General features: G+C 49.0%; 1 protein-coding gene across 2 annotated transcripts in view; it reads left to right on the plus strand.

Annotated features, from left to right (window-relative positions):
* The window catches only part of cdh16 (cadherin 16, KSP-cadherin), a 56,303-nt gene extending 32,413 nt beyond the window's left edge, over positions 1–23,890 (plus strand). For both annotated transcript variants that reach the window (XM_069902025.1, XM_069902024.1), the window contains 7 exons: positions 1,082–1,273; positions 2,150–2,397; positions 3,166–3,290; positions 16,185–16,406; positions 18,641–18,757; positions 21,812–21,928; positions 22,714–23,890. In XM_069902025.1, the coding sequence (XP_069758126.1) occupies positions 1,082–1,273; positions 2,150–2,397; positions 3,166–3,290; positions 16,185–16,406; positions 18,641–18,757; positions 21,812–21,928; positions 22,714–22,823 (1,131 nt within the window). In that variant the 3' untranslated portion in view covers positions 22,824–23,890. The remainder of the gene's footprint in view (positions 1–1,081; positions 1,274–2,149; positions 2,398–3,165; positions 3,291–16,184; positions 16,407–18,640; positions 18,758–21,811; positions 21,929–22,713) is intronic.
* The last annotated feature ends 342 nt before the right edge of the window (positions 23,891–24,232 follow it).

Below are 24,232 nucleotides of genomic sequence, written 5' to 3' on the forward strand. Positions count from 1 at the left end.
TTCCTAGGGTTAGGCACCTATACTGTTCCATCACACATTTCCAGAGTTAGACGCATATGAAGCTCCCCCTATCCTGTCCTATCATACAAAATCCAGGGTTAAGCATCATGAATCTCCCCTATAGTGTTCCATCGCACACTCCAGCTTCTCAATAGAGCTAATGTATCACAACCCAGGAAACACTTTGCCAAATCTCTCCTGAACCATCTCCAGAGCCTTTGCATCTTTCCTGGTGTGTTGACCAGACACAATTGTCCAGCTGTAGGCAGTGGAGCACATCAGAAGTAAGAGACAGTGTTGAGCATCTGGCTTCGCAATTTAGTGAGACCATGGTTGATCTGGCCATTGACTCAGCTCCACTTAACCCCTTCCTCCCCATAACCATTAATTCCCCTGTTCTTCAAACATCAAACTATCTGTGTCTTAAGTATATTTAATAAGGCAGTCTCTTTTGCTTCCTTGGACAAAGAATTTCACAGATTCACCACTCTCTGGAAGAAGCAGTTCCTGCAGAACCTTGAGCCTTTATCCCCTAGTTCTTGTCTCATTTGCCAGTGGAAGCAAATTCCCTGCTTCTATCTTATCTCTTCCTTTCAACAATCTTATATGTTTCCATAACGTCCCTCCTCACCTACAAGTAGATTTAATGGTTTATTTGCTGCACTGTATCCAAGGGTTTTTCTGCGAGCTGTCTAATGGGTCATCTCCCATAGTTGAGTGAAGTAGATGAGCGCACTATACAGAGTATAGAGTTACAATAAAACTAGATCAATTCGTTCCAAGCAAAGCAGTGTTAGAGCATTGTTGTGAGGTTCATTCAGGAGCCTGATGGCTGCAGGAAGAAAACTGATCCAGGAGCAGTGAAACTAAAAGAACAATGTTACTGATTCTGCTGGGGTGGGAGTAGAGATTCGAGGTTGTGGAGTAGAGATGGGAAGGTCACGGATCTGCCAGATTCTCACTCCAGTGCTACCTTGAATGAAGCTGGTGTGGAGACCGTTGTAATCTAATTGGCTGGAGTTCAGACCCAGGAGTCTGTTGCTTACTTTTCATTGGTTTTTCCTCCCTTGCTGTTCTTCAGTATGGTCCAATCAGTGTACCTGAGGATGCTGTCGTTGGACATGTCATCACCTCCATCAATGCCAGTGATGCTGATTTGTACATGTCCAACAGCTGGCTTGTGACCTATTTGTTCCAGTCTGGGAACGAGGACCAAACATTTGGAATTATCCAGGATGAATGGAATAACACAGGGAAGCTCACCCTGCGTAAGGTAGGCTCACTCCTCTGCACCACACCAACCTACATCTCCATCTTCTGCTCCATCCCATTGCTGTCAGCAATCTGTATCAGTCTCTTCCCATCCTTCTCCCCCATCCCACCTCCATCTCCTTCTCTCCAGGTCCAATCCCATGTCCCTCTAACTCAATCAGTCCCTATCTCCTCCCATCTCCAAACCCCTTCCATTCATCGATCCAGCTCGGTACCTCTCCTCTCCACCATATAATGTTGGTTATGTATCTTTATCTTAGCTATATGATGTATGCTGAGTTTCTCCAGCATTATGTTTTTACTTCAATCACAGTGTCTGCAGATTATTTGTTTTACTCCATGTATCCATCCCTCCACCTTCTGTAAATTATCCACCTCACCATCTCTCTACCACCATCCGTATATAAAAATACTCTATCTCTCCAAGTATCTATGCTCTTTCCAATCTCTTTCTTTCTCTATCACTCTCTCACTTCCTCTCATAATTCTTTGAAATAATCCATACCTCCCTCCAAAACTTAATCTTACTCTCCCCTTGTCTCTCTCTCTCTCTCTCTCCTCAACCCACCTCTTTTTCTGATCTTTCTCTCTCTCTAATTCTATTTCTCTATTTCACTCCAAGCCCTCCGACAAATAACCACAGGAGTTTATCCTCTTCTGACACACAACCTTTCCCTGTCTCTCTCCTCCTGCCCTTTCCCCAACTCTTGCTGTCTACCACACTCCAATTTCTTAATATGCTATTTGCCGAGGACACAGAGATGCACCTTTCAGAGACAGTACCAAGGGAGTGTCACCCTGTGGGAGAGACAGCACTGAGGGAGCGTCACCCTATGAGAGGGACAGTGAGGTGACTGTGTCCTGCCCATGTTTACAGGCTCTTGACTTTGAGGCAGTGAGTGAGTACATTATGGTGGTGAGTGCCAGGAACTCTGAGCAGCTGGAGGGCGTGAATTACGGGGCCAGTTCCACCGCCACCTTCTTCATCCACGTGGAGGACGTGAACGAACGCCCGGAACTTCGCCAGGAAGTGTACGTGGTCAATGTGTCTCGTGACTCACGGCCTGGCAGCCTGTTACTGAAGCTAGAAGGACGCGACCCTGACACCCCACCAACATCCGTGCGGTAAGGAACTTCCACAGCCTTCCAACAGCACGAGGCTATTCAGCCCCTCTCTTCACTTCACCCTTCCAATGGCTGCTCACCTTCACTGCCCTAAGAACAGTCCAGCACAGGAACGGGCCCACATGGTGCCAAATGCTACCCTACCCCTGACCCTAGCTAGAAACTGCTCTAGAACCAGAACATCCAACTGTACCACACATTTCTTCCACTAACCCACAACTGAGAATATTTATTTTGCCATCCTTTGATATTTATTATCTCTTTTTCTGTTTTGCATTAGTGATCATTTATATTGTTTCTGCTGTCATTGGTATTCTCTGACGTTCCTGAATGGTTGCAGCAAGTCAGAATGTCTGTACATCTGGACATGTGTGTATGATAATAAACTCTCAGTGAATGTGAATGAGTCCAATCTGATGGAACTCGTCAGAATCCCTCCAGTTTCGGCAGCCTTCCCCCCGCCCATGCAGGGAGGAGAGATGCACAATGAGCTTCCTGCGGGAATTCCACTTTGTTCTGGGGTATGTCAGGCATGGAAGCAGGAGGTCATTCAACCCTTCACTCTTCTTCATTCAGTCAGTTGCTGGCTGATCTTTCACCTCGGCATCATCTTCCTTCCCCAGAGGTTAGGGGCACTGCAGAAATTCATGTCTCACTTCCTCCAGTTAGGCTTGGCATTCCCAGTTCACACTCTGAGGAGTTCCCTGGGGTACGATGTTGGTGGGAATCACTGAGCATGGATGTAACAGGAGAGTTCTGGTCTCACAGGTACCGTTTGAACAACGAATCTCAACATTGGCTCTCGATTGGTGCTGAGTCCGGTGAAGTGACGTTCCTGGGCCGTGGACCAGCAGGGAGTCCCCACCTGATGGACGTCCGGGTGGAGGATGGAGGTGAGGAAGCAGTCATCACCTTGCAGGGCAGTGGGTTGGGAGGAGGTGAGGCTCAGACGGACACCACTCTCCCAGATGGGACACTGCATACCCAGACAGGACACCACTCACTCAGACAGGACACCTCACTCCCAGACTCACACTCCTCTCCCAGAAAGACACCACTCTCCCAGTCCCACACTGCTCTCCCTGACAGGACAACACACCCAAACAGACATCACTCACCTAGACAAGACACTGCTCACCAAGACGGGACAGTGTTCAACCAGATGGAACCTCTCACCCAGACGTCCGCTCACCCAGACGGGACAGTGTTCATCTAGACAGGATATTGCTTACCCAGATGGGACAGCATTCAATCAGACAGAACCTCTCACTAGACGAGCCCACTCAATAAGACGGGACCTCTCAACCAGATGGGACAATGTTCAACCAAACAGAACATCTCAACTGGGTGGGACTGCTCACCCAGACAGGATCACCCACCCAGATGGGATCACTCACCCAGCTGGGGCCTCTCACCCAGATGAAGGTGCACACCCAGACAGGGCACCTCTCACCACGCACCCAGATGACAGAATGCTCTCCCAGATGCAACATCACTCACCTAGAAGGGACACAGCTCACTCAGACGGACACTGGTCACCCAGGCGGAATCCCTCACCCAGACAGGATGCTGCTCACCCAGACAGCAGAATGCTCTCCCAGACGGGACACCACCTACCTAGATAAACACCACACTCTCAGACAGAATCCATGTCCCAGACGGGACACCACACACCCTGACAGGTTAACTTTCCCAGACAGACACTACTTTCCCTGATGGGACCACTCACGCAGACAACATTCAGCCCGCTCGTGATTTCTCCTTTGCTTACCATGCCTGTCCTTCACTCACTCTCCCTTTTAATGGTTATGGGGAGAAGGCAGGAGAATGGGGTAAGAGGAAAACTTTATTAGCTATGATTCGAATGGTGGACCATACTCAATGGCATGGGCTGAATTCTGCTCTTGCATTTCATGGTTTAATAGAAACATAGAAACGTAGAAAATAGGTGTAGGAGTAGGCCATTTGGCCCTTCAAGCCGACACCACCATTCATTATGATCATGGCTGATCAGTACCCAGTTCCTGCCTTCTCCCCATACCCCCTAATCCCCTAGGCCACAAGGGCCAAATCTAACCTACACTTAAATATTGACAGGGAACCAGCCTCAACTACTTCCTGTGGCAAAGAATTCCACACATTTACCACTCTCTGAGAGAAGAAATTTTTCCTCATCTCAGTCCTAAAAAATTTCCTCTTTATCCTTAAACTATGACCCTTGGTTCTGGTTTTACCCCGCATTGGAAACAACCTTCCTGCATCTAGTCTGTCTAAACCCTTAAGAATTTTATAAGATCCTCCCTCAATCTTCTAAATTCCAGAGAATACAAGCCTAATCTATCCAACCTTTCTTCATATGCGAGTCCCTCCATCCCTGGTATCAGCTTAGTGAACCTTCTCTGCACCCCCTCCAAGGCAAGGATATTCTTCCTCCGATAAGGCGACCAAGACTGCATGCAGTACTCCAGGTGTGGTCTCACCAAGGCCCTGTACAGCTGCAGCAGGATCTCCCTACTCCTGGACTCAAATCCTCTCGCTATGAACGCCAACATACCATTCGCCCTCCTCACCGCCGGCTGCACCTGCACGCCCACTTTCAATGACTGATGCACAACAACACCCAAGTCTCCCCTTTTCCTAAACAGATACCATTTAAATAATAATCCTCTTTCCTGTTCTTACCTCCAAAGTGGATAACCTCGCATTTATCCACATTATACTGCATCTGCCACGTCCTGGCCCACTCGCCTAACTTGTCCAAATCACCCTGCACTCTCCTAGCATCCTCCACACAGCTAACCCTGCCACCCAACTTCGTATCGTCTGCAAATTTCGAAATACTGCTATCTATTCCCACATCTAAGTCGTTGATATATATTGTAAACAACTGCAGCCCCAGCACTGAGCCCTGTGGTACCCCACTAGTCACTGGCTGCCATTCTGAAAAGAACCCATTTATTCCTACTCTTTGCTTCCTTTCCCTCAACCAATTCTCTATCCACCTTAATACCATACTTCCTATACCGTGCTCTTTAAGTTTATACTCTAGTCTTCTGTACGGAACCTTACTAAAGTCCAGATATACCACATCCACTGGTTCTCCCCTATCCACTCTACTGGTTATATCCTCAAAAAACTCTATTAGATTCGTCAAACATGATTTCCCCTTCACAAAACCATGCTGACTCTGTGCAATGATACCATTACTTTCCAAATGTACTGCAATTACATCTTTAATAACCGATTCTAGCACTTTCCCTACTACCGATGTCAGGCTAACTGGTCTGTACTTTCCCGATTTCTCTCCCTCTCCCTTCTTAAAGAGTGGGGTTACGTTGGCCACCCTCCACTCCTCAGGAACTAATCCAGTATCCAAAGAGGTTTGAAACGTTATCACCCACGCATCCACTATTTCCCGAGCTACTTCCTTCAGCACTCTCGGATGCAGACTATCCGGCCGTGGGGATTTATCCGCCTTTAATCCCTGCAATTTAACTGATACAACTTCTCGACTTACAAATATTTCCTTTAGCCCCTCCATCACAATAGATCCCCGATCCTCAATAATTTCCTGTAGATTAGTTATGTCTTTCTTGGTCTCTCTCCCATCTCACTGAACTACAACTCCTGCTCTCTTTCTCCTTCACCTTCCCCCTTTCTTTCTATTCCCATGATCTCTGCAGCACTCTCTATCTCTTCTCTCCCTCCCCTCTCTTTCTAACTCTCTCCCTCCCCTCTCTTTCTATCTCTCCCTCCCCTTCCTTTATCTCTCTCCCTCTCTTTCATTCTCTTTCTCTCTCTCCCTCTCCTTCCCCTCTCTCTCTCCATTCCACTCTCTCACTTTCTCTGCCCCTCTGCCCTGCACGTCTCGTTTTTTTCTTGCCTACTTCTCTCCCCTGTCCCCATGGTCAATGTAACACCCTCCCTCTCCTCTCTGTCCCACTCTCTCTCTCTCTTTGTTAGAACCGTTTCAATAAACTGCAGACAATTGCCTTCAGTGAATGTGACATCAGTGTAACACTGGGTGAGTCAGTCAAAGCCAGGTGCATGAGCAATAACAGCTGCTGAAAGCCCCGTTTGGAGTGGGAATATTGCAATAAATAAGGAGAATGAAAGGCTGGATACGGTAAACAGGAGCTCATTCCTTGCAGGTTTACTGGAGGTGTTTACTGCCACAGTGCATGACACAAATGCATGAAGCAATCACAATGTTTGGAGCTGCTGGCAGCTTCAGCTCCTGCCGTTAACCCATGTCCGGGCTCACAGTCCTTTGAGGCAGCATTGCCTCCCAGCACACTGATGTCACCTCTGCACACGTAAGCTGGACACAGATGGTGCTAGGGGAGTCCGGGACACCCCTTTGGGGGTGTCCAACTTCCAGCGGGAGGCGACAGGAGGCGGCAGGAGGGGTTTAGAAGCACAGTGGTGGTGTCACTAGACTTGTAATTCCAGAGAAGCACAAAGGCTGCAGGCACTGGAATTTTGAGCTGACCAACACTCAACATCTGTGGAGAGGAATGCTTCAGTAGTGGGACCCTTTGACCCGAACCATTAACTCTATACTTCTCTTCCCATGGATGCTGCCTGACCTGCAGAGTGTTTCCAGCATTTCGTAATACATTCTATGGCTGCAGGCACCATGGTGTGGTTTTGCCACGGAGTACCACCATGGTGCGGGTTTAGGCCCGGACTGCCACCATGGTGTGGGGTTTAGACCCGGAGTACCACCATGGTGTGTGGTTTAGGCCTGGAGAACCAACATGGTGTGAGGTTTAGGCCCGGAGAACCAACATGGTGTGGGGTTTAGGCTCAGAGTACCATTGTTGTGAGGGGTTTAGGCTCAGATTGCCACCATGGTGTGTGGTTTAGCCTCAGAATACCACCATGGTGTGGGGTTTAGGCTCGGAGTGCCACCATGGTGTGGGGCTTAAGTTTGGAGTACCAATATGGTGTGAGGTTTAGGCTCAGAGTGCCAAAGCCCTGTGGTGCACACCAGAAGGGCTAGGTCAAGACTCTCTAACCCCAGCCTGATCCATAGGCTGCCTGAGCTGTTGGCTTTGAGACACATTCCTCACCAACATCAACCTTGGCAAGAAAAAGGGTCAGCCCTGAGTGGTGCATTAGTTACGCGAATGGCGATAAAACAAACTGACTGATGTCGCCATAGAAACCATGCTGTGTTGCCCTGACAATGAGGCAACTGTTCAGGAACGTCTCTGCAGAGCCCAGAACCTAATATTTATCCTGGCTTCACTTCAGCACATTGAATGTCCTGTCGCGCTGTCAGCTGAGTCTGGTGACCGTGTCCCATACTCATGGGTCTCTGCGTGAGTGGCAGCAGGTGCCCTTCGTCAGCTGAGAAACCTGGGCAGATTCCGTCTACCATGTCTCAGTTCCACCCCGCCCCCCGCCCCACCACACAGACTTGTTGGTGACAGCAGGAAATGTCTGTGGGTTGGAACCTAGAACACGGAACATAGAATTGTACAGCACAGAAACAGGCCTTTCGGCCCACGATGTGTGTGCTGGACATGCACAAATTAAACTAAACCTCTGCTGCCCATCTTCATAGCTCTGCATCCCTTCCCTTTTGTATTCATGTGTCTATCTAGAAGCCTTTTGAACAGAAGCTTCTGTTGTATCTGCTTTCATTACTACTCCTGGCAGCCTGTTCCAGGCACCCACCGCTCTCTGGAAAAGATTTTCCCCACACAACTTTCACGACCTCACCTTAAAGGCATTTCCTCTACTGTGTGACATTTTTATCCTGGGCAAAAGATTTTGACTGTCTGTCATATCTCTTGTAATTTTAAAGGCTTCTTTCAGGTTTTCACAGAATTGCAGCCATTTAGCAAGAATCTAGGGAATCTGGAATAAAAAAACCAAGAGTCAGTGAAGATAATCTGACAGAATCGAGCCAGAAATCGATGGTTTCCCTAACAGTACATGCCACTGAGAGGCCATTTGGCCCTCAATCTCCTGTACCCCCATCATCCCCTTTGAGCGCTCTAGTACGGCTGTGGAATCTGCTTCCATCATTCTGTCCGCTCTGCACACCAGTCCCAGCACTTGCTGAGTAACTTGGTTTGCAATCCTATTCCTTTTGGCCATTTCCCCAATTCCCACTCTTGTGTTTGTCAAGGGACCACAGAAATGTTCTGACATAGGAGGACACCATTCAGCCCATCAAATTATGAACTGCATAAGGTCAGTAGGCAAGTCATTGCTGGTGGAATTAAACACAAAAGAACCCAGGAGATGCTTTAGTTGACAAGGGCACTGATAGGGCCATCTCTGGAATGGTATTGGTCATGGAGACACAGAATGGAAACAGGTCCTTTGGCCCAACCTGCTCACCCACACTAGTTTCACCTGCCTGAGGTTGTCTCATTTCTCTCCAACACTATCTATGCATCCGTCCAATAGTACCAGCTTTAAACCCCTCTCCCAGCATCCTGTTGTATGCAACCCACCAGCATCCATGTAAAAAAAGATCCCCCTCAGGTTCCTGTTAATTCTCTCCCCTCTCACCTTAAGCCTCTTTCCTCCAGTTACTGATTCCCCTACTCTGGGCAAAAGACTCACTGCGTTCACCTGTTCTATTCCTCCCATGAATGTGAGGAATTCCCAGGCTCTGATGCAATTCCCAGCCTCCGATACCCCTGGAAGCTAGTTCAATTTTGATCTGGTTGAGATAGTTAAATTTTCGATAGATCAAGGAACTGAGGTTCATCAAAACGTGGCACATATGATGGTGCTGTGTTCTCTCAGCCTTGCACAGAGGGTGCAGAAAGGATTCACCAGGAGGCTCCACAGGACTTGGAGTTTGAGATAAGGAGAGACTTGATCAGCTAGAACTTTTCTCCTAGAACATGGGAGTCTGAGGGGTTCCTTATAGAATTTTATAAAGTCATGAGAGCATCGATAAAGTGGATGGTCACAGCCTTTTCCCCCAGGGTAGGGAGTCTAAAAGCAGAGAAAATAGGTTTAAGGTGAGAGGTGAAAGATTGAATGGGTACCTGAAGGACAGAGGGTGGAGCCAGGTGCTGGAGGAAGTAGTGGACATGGGGAAGTTGAGGCCAACGTGGATCAGCCAGGAATCGTTTGGCAAGTTCCAGGGGTGATTACCCTCTGCTTGCTCCTTGAGGAAGCATGTGAATACACTGAACGCAGTCGGGGAAGGATTACTCGAAGGACTCTCGCCATGGCTGGAGTTCCAAGCGATCAGAGGGACAACTGAGGGGCCTTGACAAGCGGGTGAACATGGACAGGAAGTGCCCCCATGTGGGAGAACCTTGAGCAGGAATGTGCTGCCTCATAAATAAGAGGTGCCCACCCAGGATGGAGATAGACCCCTTCCCAAAGTGCGTTGGAAGCAAAGTCTGAATATTTTTATGGTAAAGGGAGATATTGTATAGCAAAACTTTTTGAGAAAAGAAAGGACAGCCCTGCTGGAGCTCTTGTAATGACAGCACTGAGCCTGGTGCAGTCCTGGGAGAACAGAGACTCAGCACTGCTCCAAAGGATTCAAATCCCTGTGGTGCGCTGTTAGACAGAATCAGACACACACAAGGTAAAGACTGAACAACAAGCTTTAATCCAGAAAAATCTCCACAGAGCCAGGCTGGCTGTGAGGCCTCGGGAGGCCGGCGCCGGCTTATACCTCGGAGGGTGATTGACACCCGACCGGGTGGGGCTTGATCCATTCAGGCTGACTGATTGGCAGCCAGCCAGGTGTTGTCCTGTCTCCTTACACTCCTGCAGGTACAGAGGTTGCCCCCTGCAGTAGGCTGGTGGTGTACCATTACATTCACCCCCTTCTTTAAAATTGTCCTGGTTGGTGGGGGGGGGGGGGTCAGTAACAAGGAATCGCATCCACTATGTATATACAATATTTACAGGTTGAGACGATTTGGCGGCCACCAGGGTCTCTGTGACCGTCGTAGGACTGGCTCCTGGTCGCTGGTCAGAGGGGAGGTGGGGAGGCTGGCGGCAGGGGTGTGTGTGGCTGGTGTGGTGCCATGCGGAGTGTTGGCCAGGGGGGCTGGGGTCAACGTATGTGGGTCATATTGGATGGGTGGGGTGGCGGGTTCGTCTCCTAAGGCTGAAGCGGGCCCCTGGTGGTCAAGGAGGCCCTGCGTGCCCCATAGCTGCATGGGGACGGGGATGTATGCCTGGTCAGCGTCGTCCTGGGTTGGAGGGTGGCGTGGTGTGGTGGGTGCTCCTGCTGGTGCCAGGTCCCTGGTTGAGACGGTGTCCTCCCTGCCACTGCTGAACCTAACGTAAGCGTAGTTATGGTTTGCATGAAGGAGGAAAACCTGCTCCACCAGGGCTTCGGCCTTGTGTGTCCATACATGCTTACACAGAAGCACCGGTCCCGGGGACGTAAGCCATGCTGGGAGTGACATTCCAGTTGCCAACCTCCTGGGGAATTAGAACAGATGTTCGTGAGGGGTCTCGTTGGTAGCCGTGCATAGCAGTGACCGAATGGCATGGAGTGCCTTGGGCGGGGTGTCCTGCCAGAACTCAACGGCCCACCCTTTTGACCTGAGAGCCAGGAGGACTGCCTTCCAGACCACCCCACTTGCCCTTTGCCTCTTGGGTTATAGCTTGTCGAGCGACTGGTCGTGATACCTCTCGCCGTCAGGTACTGGCGCAGCTCGCTGCTCATGAAACTAGACCCCCGGTCGCTGTGGATGAAGGCGGGGTAGCTAAACATGGTGAAAATCTGCCCCAAGGCCCTGATGACGGTGGCCGTGGAGGTGTCCGGACAAGGGATGGCGAAAGGGAAGCGTGAGTACTCGTCCACTACCGTGAGGTTCATGGATGGCAGGGCCCCTTTGATGTCCACACCGAGACGCTTGAAAGGCCGAGTAGCCTTTACAACATGGGCCTGGGGGGGTTGGAAGAAACGGGGTTTACACTGTGCACAGACCTGACAGGCCTCGGTCATGTCCCTGAAGTCCCCAATGGTGTACGGCAGATTTCGGGACTTAACGAAATGGTACAACCGGGTGACGCCCGGATGGCAGAGGGACTCATGCAATGCCTGCAAACTGTCATCATGAATAGACACACAGGTGTGGAAGAGGGCATCAGGGGAGTCATTAAACTTCTCGGGGCGGTACTGGATGTTGTAGCTGTTGGTTGCCAGCTCGACTCTCCAACGCAGGATCTTATCGTTCTTTATCTTGCTCTTGTGGGTAGTGTTAAACATGAACGCCATGGCTCGCTGGTCCGTGAGGAGCGTGAATCTCCTGCCGGCCAGGTAATGGCGCCAGCGGTGGACCACTTCCACAATTTCCTGGGCCTCCTTTTCAATGGCGGAGTGCCCTAGCTCAGAGCCATGGAGGGTCCTGGAGAGGAAGGCAACGGGGTGCCCCCCCTTGGTTGAGGGTAGCAGCAAGGGCCACCTTGGAGGCATCGCTCTCCACCTGGAAGGGGGAGTCCTCATCCACAGCCTGCATTGTGGCGTCCGCGATGTCTTGCCTGATGCAGGTGAAGGCTGCCTGCGCCTCAGGTGGGAGGGGAAATGTTGTAGCTTGGGCCAGTGGGCAGACCTTGTCCGAGAAGTGAGGGACCCACTGCGAGTAAGAGAACAGGCCTAGGCACCTGCAGAGGGCGTGGGGGGAAGGGGTAACTCCATTAATGGGCGCATCCTTTCCGGATCTGGGCCGACGACTCCATGGGGCACGATGTACCCCAGGATGGCGAGGTGGGTGGTGCTGAACACACACTTCTCCTTGTAAGTGAGGTTCAGCTTCGCGGCCGTCTGGAGGAATTTTTCCAGGTTAGCAACGTGGTCCTGCTGGTCACGGCCGCAGATAGTAACGTTATCCAGATATGGGAATATTGCCTTCAGCTTGTTCCGGTCTACCATGCGATCCATCTCCCGCTGGAAGACGTAGAACCTGTTCGTGACCCCAAAAGGAACCCGGTGGAACTGGTACAGGCGTCCGTCCGCCTCAAAGGCGGTGTAGGGCTTGTCCTTCGGGTGGATAGGGATTTGGTGATACGCCGACTTCAGGTCAATCGTGGAGAAAACCCGGTAGCGGGCAATCTCATTGACCATGTCGGCGATCCTCGGCAGGGGGTAGGTATCCAGCTGGGTGTACTGATTAATGATTTGGCTGTAATCCACAACAATCCTCGGCTTACTTCCCCCTTTGACCACCAGGACTTGGGCTGTTACTGGGCTCTATAACGCCTTCCATCAGGAGTCGCCGCACCTCTGCCTTGATGAAGTCCCTGTCTGCAGTGCAATAGCGCCTACTTCTGGCAGTGATTGGCTTGCAGCCTAGCGCAAGATGTGGAAAGAGCGCCGGTGGGGTGATGTGCAGTGTAGAGAGGCTGCAGGATGGCCGGGGCTGGTAGGATGGCGTGCTGTACAATGTGAGTGGAGGTTGGGGCCCCCCGAAGGCAAGGGTGACATTGCAAGTGGCACTGGAAATCCAAGCCCAGGAGGAGTGGTGAGCAGAGTTTGGGCATGACCAGGAGCCTGAATCCTGTGTAAGTCTCCCCTCCCACCGTTATATCAACCGAGCAGTGCCCAAGGGTACCAACAGTCTTATCCTTGGTGGCGAGGGCGATCGAGCAGGTGGTGGGGTGGACCTTTAACCTTAGGGAGTGGGCCACGTTCGGGTGAATGAAGCTCTCGGTGCTGCCACTGTCCAACAGGCACTTTGTTACCTGCCCGTGGACTCGCACGTCCATCATTGAGCGCCCGAGATCATGGGGAATGTCCCTGGTCAGCGTGGTGGGGACCAGGACCATCTCGGAGATAGAGTCGTCGCTATCCAGAGGGATAGGGAGCATCGATAGGGCAGCCTGGTCATCGCCCACATTGACCACATTGCCGTTGGTCGCTGGGTGCGGCGTGCAGCAGCTGATGGCATCCGGAGGTGTGGGGAGCATCAGTAGGATGGCCTGGTCATTGGCCATGTTGACCACGTCGTTCTCAACGTCGTCGGGGGCCCTCCGTGTTGGGCGATGCCAGGCTCAAGATGGCGGCAGCACATGGGGAGCCATTGCGTGGCTGGCCTCCTTCCCCAGCTGTGTCCGCTGCGCCGGGGGAAGTGATGTCATCATGGCCGGCAGTAGTGACATCGTTACATCAGCTGGAAGTGACGTTGCTGTAGTTCTCAGCGAGCGGCGAGGGCGAGGGCTGGTGCAGATGCTCGGGGCACACGCTGCAACAGTTGCTGGCGGGGCAAGATGTTGCACAGTCGAAGTCGGGGAAGGTGGAAGTCGTCGCGAGGACAATGGGGCCATCCGGCATGCGCACGAGGGGGGGTGGGGGTCCGCGGGGGAGGTAGGGAGGTCATAGAGGGCCGCTGAGCTGCTGGCAGGTTTAGAGAGGCACACTTTTGCAAAGTGACCTTTCTTGTCGCATCAGGTACAATTCTGTTTCCTAGCTGGGCAGTTTTGGCGCGATCATCGATCTGATCCACACCAGGACCCACAGTACTTACAGGGGCACACGGGCACCTGCTGCAGCGACGTTCTCCTTCCCAGTTCGGCTTGGGGCTGCAGCTGCAGTGTGAGAGGGCCACGAGGATGCCTGGGGGAACCTGGAATTGAAGGCTTTGACGTGCAGGGCTGCTGCTTCCATGGTTTGGACCACTTCCACAGTCCTGGTTAGGGCATAGATGTTGTCTTCCAGCAGCTTCTGCCTGATGGCCCTCAAGCGTAGCCCTCGGATGAAGGCATCCTGGATCAGCCTCTCGACCTCCTCTACACCTACCCCGGGTTCAGCCAGACATGGTCGGGCCAACTCTTGCAAGTGTCCCAGGTAAGATTCAGTCGTCTCCCCGGGTTGTTGGGCTCAGGTGTTAAGGAGGTACCTTGCACAGACCACATTCATGGGGGGCTTGTACAAATTCTCAAGAGTGTCCATTGCGCTCTTGTATGTGGAGCAGCCTTTGGTTACCTGGAAGACGTGGGGACCCAGCTTTGACCGGAGTAGGACCAACCTTTTCTGATCGGAGTCTAGGATGTCGTCCTTGTGTGCCTCGATGACTGCCAGATCTCGAAGTGTGTCTGGGCTTCCGGGTGGTGTGGGTCAACCTCGAGGCTCCCTGTGCTCAGAAGATTTTCCATGGTTGCCGTGGGAAAATTTTGTGGATTAAATTGTGGTGTGCTGTTAGACAGAATCAGACACACACAAGGTAAAGACTGAACAACAGGCTTTAATCCACAAAGACTTCCACAGAGCCAGACTGGCTGTGGCTGCAACTCTGAGTGAGGCCTCGGGAGGCCAGTGCAGGCTTATATCCCGGAGGGTGATTGACACCCGACCGGGTGGGGCTTGATCGACAGCCGGCCAGATGTTGTCCTGTCCCCTTACACTCCTGCAGGTACAGAGGTTTCCCCCAGCAGTAGGCCGGTGGTGTACCACCACAATCCCCTAATGCCGGCAGCTTTGTACAGATTTTAAACAGCCTGTTAATGGAGCCAACAGTGTTTGTAAATAAAATCCTGCAACCATGGGGTCTATGCCCAAGATGCCTAAGATAGTGGCACCTGTACCTGAAGTGACCACGGGGATTTACAGACTCTGGGGGCGGCAATGGATCGGCACAGGGCATCAGAAACTGGTGGAACCCGCCCCCCCCCACCGCTGAGAATAAGATGGTTACCATGGCAGCAGACTAGCAAGGGTCTCAGCAGCTGAAGAACCCTATAGGATGGTGACCACAGCAGACCAGAGAGGGGCTTTGCACTTGGAGGACCTTCACTGGCTGCAGGTGACTTATGTTTGGGGGATTCACACAGGGTAGGGGCTACTTGACACTGGCTCGAGAGAACCAGGTACTCGAGGTTGGATTTGAGAGGGTGCTGAGGAGAAGAAGGGCTTCCGAAGAGCCTCGGGTGCTGAAGACTTCCTGATAGTGTTGAAGGTTTGGATCTGGAACTTGAGTGGCCAATGGATCGAACAGCAGCTGCGGCTGCAGAGCCTGCGGGAGCCCTGGAGGTGAATCCAAGGACATTCAATTACTCTGAAGGGATTCTCTTTAGCTTCTTTTTCTCCTATTGTTTCCCTCATGGAGAACAAAAAGCAAAGCATATCAGGAATGTGACAGTTTTAATGTATTATTTCTTGACAATAAAAGGATCCCTGAACCTTGAATGAAGGATGACCTTGGATAGTCCAGATTTCTATCAGATATTTTCACATTACAGCAGGCACAAGGGCCTGAATGGTCTCCTCCTGCCACATTCACATGTGGACCTAGATAGGCAGCTTAGCAAATTATGGGAAGGACACAAAGAAGGATAGAGATGGGTTCAGTGAGTGTGCAAGAAAATTACAGATGGGTTATGATGTGGGAAAATGTGAGAATTTTCATTTCAAAATAAGGAAAAGCAAATTATTGTTGTTTAAATGAAGCAAAGTAACAAAATGTTCCTGGGCACAGGTACTGAGGGGCTCATTCATGACTCACAAAGGGCTGGTTTGCAGGGGAAACCACTAATCAGGAAAGGTCGTGGAGCATTGGCCTTCATTGCAGAGGGTCTGGAGTATAAAAGTGGGGAGTTTCAATGCCACTTTTCAGGAGCTGGAGCTATGAGACTGCTAGGAATACTCAGCAGGTCAGTCAGCATGTGTGGAGAGAGAGATAAACATTTCAGGTGAGAGTTGGAAGCTCACCGACTGTTTCTATTTGGAAGTTGGTGAACAGGAACAGTGGGGACTACAGTGGTTTGGCTTTTGAGGGTCTAGAGTATAACTGGGCCACCCGTTCACAGTGACAGTAAGTCCATGTTATTCACCAATATCCCTGCAGATGATCCATCCTTGTTTGTGATGGCCCACCTTGTCATTCACATTGAAGAATTTGAGGAGACTCCTGGTCCATTATTGGTATCTTCCGGAAACTTCCTCTGCACACCAAGGAGGGAAGAGCAAGTGATTGCCATCACAGTGTCTCACAGAGCCATGCCGATGATTCTATCTGTCGAAGGTCAGCCGATGGAGCAGAGGAAGTGGAGGATTGACCAAGTGAATGGTAAGTATGAAGGAAGAGACCACCAGCTAAATCCTGGTCTCCCCAAATCTCAAAGTCAGGAGGCTTGTCCCATGTTCAATGAGAATTTATTGACATATACATAAGTACAAGATACAGATTCACTGAAATTCTTACTTGCTGCAGCCACACCAGGACATAAAATGCACCAATGTCAATAACAGATTAAATTACCACAATAAATGCGGAAAAAGAGATGATAAATATCTGTTAATTAAAATAAGTAAATAAATATGAAAACTGATATGATAACTAAATATTCACAGTTCCAATTATCAAAGAAAAAAAAACATCATTTCAATCATGCAGAAAAATCTTTTGGTAATCCCAAAGTACTTTATGGTTACAAGGAGGTTCAAGAGCCTGTTGGCTGTTGGATAAATCCTGTTCTTGAACCTAGAGGTGTGGAATTCAGGCTCCTGTACTTTCTGCCTGAAGATAGCAGTGAGAAGAGATCATGACCAGGGGGATGCGGGTCCTTTGTGAAGTTAGCTGCCTTCTGAGCCAGTGTTTCACATAGACGTCTGCAGTGGAGAGGAGGTCAGTGCCTGTGATGGACCTGGCTAGGTTTGCCACTTCCTGCAGGTTCCTGTGTTCCTGGGCACTTGGGTTTCCAAACCAGGCTGTGATGCAACCAGTCACTTCCCATAGATCACCAGTAGAAGTTCAATAAGAGTGTCTGATGACATATGGAGTCTCGTCAGACATATCAGATATCTAGATGAACTTCCATAGAATCAGAGACAGAGAGTCCTCTAACTCAGAACCAGGCCCTTCTGCCGAACTTGTCCATGCCAAACAAGTTAGTTCTATTTAGCTGGGTTTGGCTCATATTCCTCTAAACCTTTCCCATCCACATACTTGTTGAAATATCTTTTAAATGTTACAATTGTCCCTGCCTCTACCACTTCCTCTGCAGCTCGTTCCACACTCCCACTGCCCTCTGTGGAAAAAGATACCCTTCTGATCACTTCACCCTCTCATGTTAAATCTTTGCCCTCTAGTTTTAAATGGCCTGAAACAGATGGTGACCATTCACCTTATCCTTGCCTCTCGTGATTTTATAAACATTTAAAAGATCCCTCCTCAGCCTCCTACACTCCACAGAAAAAAGTCCCAACTTATCCCACCTCTCCCTGTAACTCCAATCCCAGAACCTGTTTACTGTACCCTCCATGCAGGACTGAGGGAGCACGGCATCATCACATGTGCTGTTTTGCTGGCGTAGTTTTTAAATGACTGGACCATTCATCCAGCGTTCAAGTCCCATCAAAGTGGCAGCCATAATTTAAATTAGGTCAATGTGGAAGTTAATTTAAAAACACATAGCTAGTCCTTAGGACTGATGGAGAAGAGGAAAATCTCGTTGGTTCACTAAGGCCCTTGAGAGAAGATATTTTCTGTTCTTAACTCGATATGATTCCAAGCTCATTGCAATAGGGTTGCGAGGCATAGAAAAGGAGAATGGTGACAGTCTGTTACCCAATGCAGGGGGTCGAGAAGGGGAATAGTTCAGGGCCATTTAGGGATGGGCAATAAACGGGGTCCTAGTTACAACACGTATAGAGATTTAAACCTCCCTGGTGGTTGTACAAACCTCACAGAGAGAGACAGATCTTTTTCTGATACGTCTGCCAACACATATCTCTCCATCATACCATGGGTACATCATCGTACCATTATCACATTGGTCCTCCTGTCTGTACACAGCCTCCTGGTGTGATTCCCAGATTATAACAGTCTTCCATGCTTAAGATAATTTAGTTATTGTTTTGGAGGTGCATCATGGTAAGAGGCCTTTGCAGCCCACAAGTCCATGGTGCCCAAGTACACCAATGTGACCAATTAATCTACAAACCCATACATTTTTGGAATGTTGGAGGGATCCAAAGCACCCAGAAATCTGTGTGGTCATGGGGAAAACAACCAAACTCCTAACAAACAGGGGCGGGTTCAAGGCAGGGTTGGCGGCACTTTAATAGTGTGGCATTGTTACACTAACCAAGCCACCCTAGAGATTAAATAGTATCTCATCTATTGTAAATTGCATCTGGAGATCTAAATGGTGGTAAAGAAATGTAGGGGTGTTGTTGTTGCTTGTGGTAGCTTTATGCTGGCCAATAAGCCCTAGTCTACTTGGAGACAAGGGTGGGGGGGGTGGGGGGGTGGGGGAAGCTTCAGTACTCTCCACAACTGATAGTCCATGTCTCTTTCAGACACCCTTGCACTTCTGTCCATTGCTCTGAGCTGGATGGAACCAGGCTTATACCAAGTTGTTATTGCCCTCAGCGAGAGAGGGGATGAGACAGTGAGACACAGAGATACCCTCCCAGGTAAGACAGTAGATTAGTTTCAAAAGTTGTTAGATCCCTCTCCGTCATAACCATACCTTAATAATGGCTCCTCTACTAACCATGAGCTTTCTGTTCTGATTCCATACCTGTGGAGAGTATGTCGCTCACCTGCCCAGGTACTCACCATCCTTCCCACTGTAGTCCCCTGCCCAGGTATTCTGACAGCCCTTCCCACTGTAGTCCCCTGCCCAGGTACTCACCATCCTTCCCACAGCAGTCCCCTGCCCAGGTAATCTGACAGCCCTGCCCACTGCAGTCCCCCTGCCCAAGTACTCTGACAACCCTTCCCATTCCACCACCTCTGCCATTCAGCAGGGCACAGAGAGCAATGAGTGGGAACATCACCAGCTACCGGTTCCCCTCCAGTCACACACCATCTTAAAATGCAAATATCATTACTGTTCTCTCACCATTCCTTCGTTGGAGCCTTGGAATTCTTCCCATCAACACCCTTAGACTGACCCATACTGAAGGATGGTGGCGATTCAAGGTGGAGGTAATACCTGTTAGCCTGTGCTCCTCCCCTTCCCATCCTCACTCCCCCTAAATTCAGGCGTCTGCCTGATTTTCCACATTCCAGACAAAGGGCTCAGGCACGAAATGTTGACTGCCTAGTGCCTCCTACAGATGCTGCGTAATCTGCTGAGTTTCTCCAGCACTTTCATGTAATACACTCAAAACATTTCCTACCATGCATCTGTCTAAATGTCCTTTGAACATTGTAAGTTCCACTTCTTCCAGCAGCTTGTTCCACACCCCCACAACCATGATTACATGATGTGAAAAAGTTGCCTCGCAGTTCCCTTTTAAATCTTTCACCTTTAACCTATGCCCTCTAGTTTTAGGTCCCCTTTCCTATGGTAAAGACTGCGACTGTATACACCATATGATTTTATAAACATCAATCAGGTCATCCCTCAGCTTCTGGCATTCCAGGGAAAACAGGTCCAGCCTATCTAGCCTCTCCTTATAACTCAAGCCCTCCTGGTAAATCTCCTCTGCACTGTCTCTAAAGTATCCACATCCTTCCTGCAAGGTGACCACAACTGAATGCATGTTGTTTTAGATCATGTTCCTTAAGAAATTGCACCCTATCCAAGCCCTCAGCATGATGGGTGACTGAGTCAACGTGATGGTATTAAAATCTCCTATTGTTACCACCTTTTTATTCTTACAGCTGTCTGTGATCTCTCTCTGCACACTTTCTCCTCTAATTCCCACTGACTATTGGGGGGTGCCTATAATACATTCCCGTCAAAGTAATCATTTGCTTATTTAAAGCTTCACCCAGAGAGCCTCACTCAAACAATGCCCCAGAAATATCCTCCCTACCTACTGCCACGACGATCTCCCTAATCAAAAATGTAACCTCCCCTCCACCTGCTCCCCCATGTCCCCCGCTCATACCTCTGCCTCTATTCAGCCTGTCGTGTCTATACTGTGGAACATTGAACTGCCAGCCCTCCCTCAGCCCTGGCTCTGATATCCCATAGAAGACAGAATTTACTGGGATTTGAAAATGCGTGGATTTATTTGGGAAATCTTTGTGGAAGGGAGGTCCTGGCTCACAAATTTGATTTAGCTTTTTGAGGAACGATTGAAGGTGGCTGATAAGTGGAAGGACATTGTTTATGTGGACTTTCGTAAAGCATTTGCCAAGATCCCCCATGTCCAGAGGTTCAAGCAGATTAAGACTGAGTCAGTAGGCAGAGTGTAGTGGTGGAGGGGTGTTCCTCTGACACGAGGTCTTTGACTAGTGGTGTTCAACGGGGATTAATGCTTGTGATATCTATAAAGAATCCAGATGAAATTGTAGATAATCAGATTAGTAACTTTGTACATTACACAAAAATAAGTAAATCTGTGAAGAACGAGGAAGAATCAGCAAGATATACGCCAGTTGGAAACTAGAGAGCAGAAATGCAGCCGGAGTTTAATCTGGACACATTTGTGATCTTTTTGGAGGTGAAATGCAAGAGGAAAGTATCCAGTTAATGGCAGATCCTTTGGAGCATTGATGTGTAGAGGGATCTTGGGGTTCAAGACCATAGCTCCCTGATAGTGGCAACACAAGTGGAAAGGGTGGGAAATAAGGCAAACAGCATTCTTAACTTCATTGGTTGGAGCATTCAGTATAAAAGTTGGTAATTCAGTTACAGCTGTATAAAATGTTTGAGATATGGTGTGTAGGTGGAACGTGGAGGCTTGCAGGAGATGTTGCCTGAACCAGAGAGGATGAGCTATAAGGAAAGGTTGAACAAATTTTCTCTGCTGTGTTGAGGCTGGGGGGAGAACTGATAGAGGCTTCTGAAATCATGGGAGCCACTGACAGAAAGGACAGTCAGAATCTCTTTCCCAGGGTAGAATTGTCTGTTACTAAAGCTCATACCTTGAAGATGAGAAGGGGAAAGTTTAAACCCAAGGTTTTTACAGGTGCCTGGAACTCATTGCCAGGTGAGGCGGTGGAAGCAGAGTTGATAGCAATGCTTAAGAGGCATTTAGATGGACTAAGGTATGAAGCAATACAGACCATGTATGCTGGCCCATGGGATTAATTTAGGTTGTCAAAATGGGCAGCACAGACCTGATGGGCCAAAGGGCCTGTTCCTTATTTTACTACATCCTACATTCTAAGATACCCTAACAGTCCTTCCACATAACACAGCAATTTCCTTCACCCTCACTCCCTCTGGACAGCAGCAGGCTACAATCTTTCACCATTTAGATAATGATCTTATAATCATTTTGTAAATTTCCTCCTCTACCTCCTCCAAACAAAACTATGTTCCCACTTTCATTGTTGACCCATCTCCCTCCATCACTGCCTTGCTTTGTCTTCCCCAATCATCCCCCTCCACCTCCACCACCATTCCTTTCATCTTAAGGCGGTATCAGTTGAGATGAGAGGCTTTTACATGAAGCATTAACTCCTACCTCATCCTGGTCAATGCTTCTCTCTACAGATGCTGCCTGACTTGTTGTGTACTGCCAGTACCTTGTGTTCCCTCCTAACATTTCCTCCTTGCTTTGCAGTCACCATTTGTACCTGCAGTTCACAGGGACAATGCCAGATTGACCTTGAGCCTGTTCAGGGTAAACCCACCATCTTGACTACTGTGAGCACCTTTGTTGGCACCTTTACTGTGATCGGTGAGTGAGGGTTTAAGTAGAAACAATTCTGGATTAGCTCCAGGGGTATTGGGAAAATAGAGAAAGGGATTAAAAGGGGCAACTCTGCCTGATTTTTCTCTCGCTCTTTCTCATGTATGTGTGTGTGTGTGTGTGTGTGTGTGTGTGTGTGTGTGTGTGTGTGTGTGTGTGTGTGTGTGTGTGAAAGAGAGTGAGAGAGAGAGTGAGTGAAAGTCAGGGTTAGTGAAAAAGTGTCAGAGAGAGGGGGGGACAGTCAGAGAGAGGCAATGAAAATAAATGTCTGAATTAGAGAGAGAATGATTCATAGTGAGGTCTGAATCAGATAGTCAGAGGTGATGAGAGTGAATGAATGAGAGAATGTCAGAGAAAGAGAGAGAAGAAATAATCAAAGTCTCAAATAAATGGTTGGCCATTGACATGGTGCAGAGCTTTGCTCTGGAGGATGCTGGAGGCTCCCTGATATTTCTGATAGAGATCGATAGATGTTATGATTCTATAAGAATTGGGGGTGACGCTGGGATGAAAGGTCACCCATGATTGGTGCAGGAGGAGCTGCAGCTTCTGACCTGAGGTCCTGGCCCTCTCTTGGGTGGGGCCGAAGACAGACATTTCCACGTGGGAATGATTGGGAAGTTGAAATGGTCAGCTCCCAGGAGTTCCTCCTTGGACCTACACACAGAGGTTGCCACTTCAAAATGCTTGGTTTAAGGTTGAGAGAGGAGCTGGGTGATATTGCTGTTTTTTCTCTGTTTGTGGTATAATTCCTCCTCATTCCCCATGGACAGGGCTTTCCCTGGTCATCATACTTGTGCGCCTGTCCATGACCGGGAAACTGGGCAAGAAGAGGCAGAGGGACACCAGCATGGAATCCACTTCTTTACGCTTCTCAGCATAGATGGCCTGTTCAACAACCAATTGCATCGATCGGTTGGAAGGTTCCACTGAAATCTGGGGAGAGTCCACGCTGGAATCTGTCTAACCATGATTTTGTTAATTTCATTTTATTGCTGTATTATTTGATGACCTGGAGCTCACTGAAATTTTTATGTTTGCATTAGAATAGCTAGAAAATTCAGAGAATTCTATAGCACAGTTTTCACTGGGAGTGTTTTGCACTGTTAATCTTTATACAGATCAGGATGAGGTAGGAGATGTGGAACGGGTGTTTGGAGGGCTGAATTTCCTCACATTATCTCAGGACTGGACACCCTATGTGACACAGATGATGCAGTCAGAGTGGTACCAAGATACAAATGTACAAAACACAAGGCAGAGAGAGGCCAGATCATCCACTGAATTCCTCCCCCCCTCCCCCATCTTTGTGCTGGAAACTTCCTCTGCCCTCCCTACCCCAGTTCCCACTCTCCTAAGAAGCCAAAAGCCAGGAGTAGGACATTAGACCATCGGATCTGATAATTCAGCAGGGGAAAGGGCGCACACAGTGTACAACTGGCCATGCGGAGATCAGACAACCCACATGAATGTGGTTTGACCATTGTTCATAACACTGGAACTGGTCAATCCCACATCACACTTAAGCAGAGTTTGGGTGAATGAGGAGTGTCACTAGCAGTGGAAGAAGATGGGACTGGGCTTGTGTGCAAATGAGGCAATGGTCGAAAATGTTCTTTGGTCCTTATGATTCTATATAATATAAGTATTTGTAACAGGATGATATATAATGGGTGTGATATACCTGCATGCTCTGTTGTATGATATATTGGGTTCTATTGGGTCTGATGTGTTGGGGCAATAGATTATGAGAAGGGTGGCCTGTGCTATATATTGGGACTGATTTGGATAGATACAGTCACAGGTCTCTAGCAAAAAAAGGGCTGAATATGATCTGATAAACACTGTTAAAGTTATGTAGTCTTTTGGTAAGGTAGTTGCTGACAAGCAGGAGGGTAAATGTGTGAAAGATGCTAAACTAATCAGAAATAAAAGACAGTCATTCATAAATCCTCTAAGAATAAGATCTGGTTTATATGCAGAGGCTGAGGAGAATGGGGAATAGCAAGGGGGATACGGAGAGGAGCATGATAAGCATGGAGACAGAGAAGGATGCAAGAAAGATCCTCAGGTGCAGACAAATCTGTAAGAGAAATTGGATCAAAGAGTTCTATTCTTGTGCTATGAAATCACCTCTCACTCATGAGTATGATGTACAGTGCATTGGATTCACAGCCTGCCATACACATACCACTCCCATCATTTACTGAATGTGGTACATAGTGAGTGACACACCTCATTGATGCATTACATGGTATATAACATGACTGGCACACCACATACTTAGTGTGC

This window comes from Narcine bancroftii, chromosome 10, assembly GCF_036971445.1.
Source record: "Narcine bancroftii isolate sNarBan1 chromosome 10, sNarBan1.hap1, whole genome shotgun sequence".
NCBI lineage: Eukaryota > Metazoa > Chordata > Chondrichthyes > Torpediniformes > Narcinidae > Narcine > Narcine bancroftii.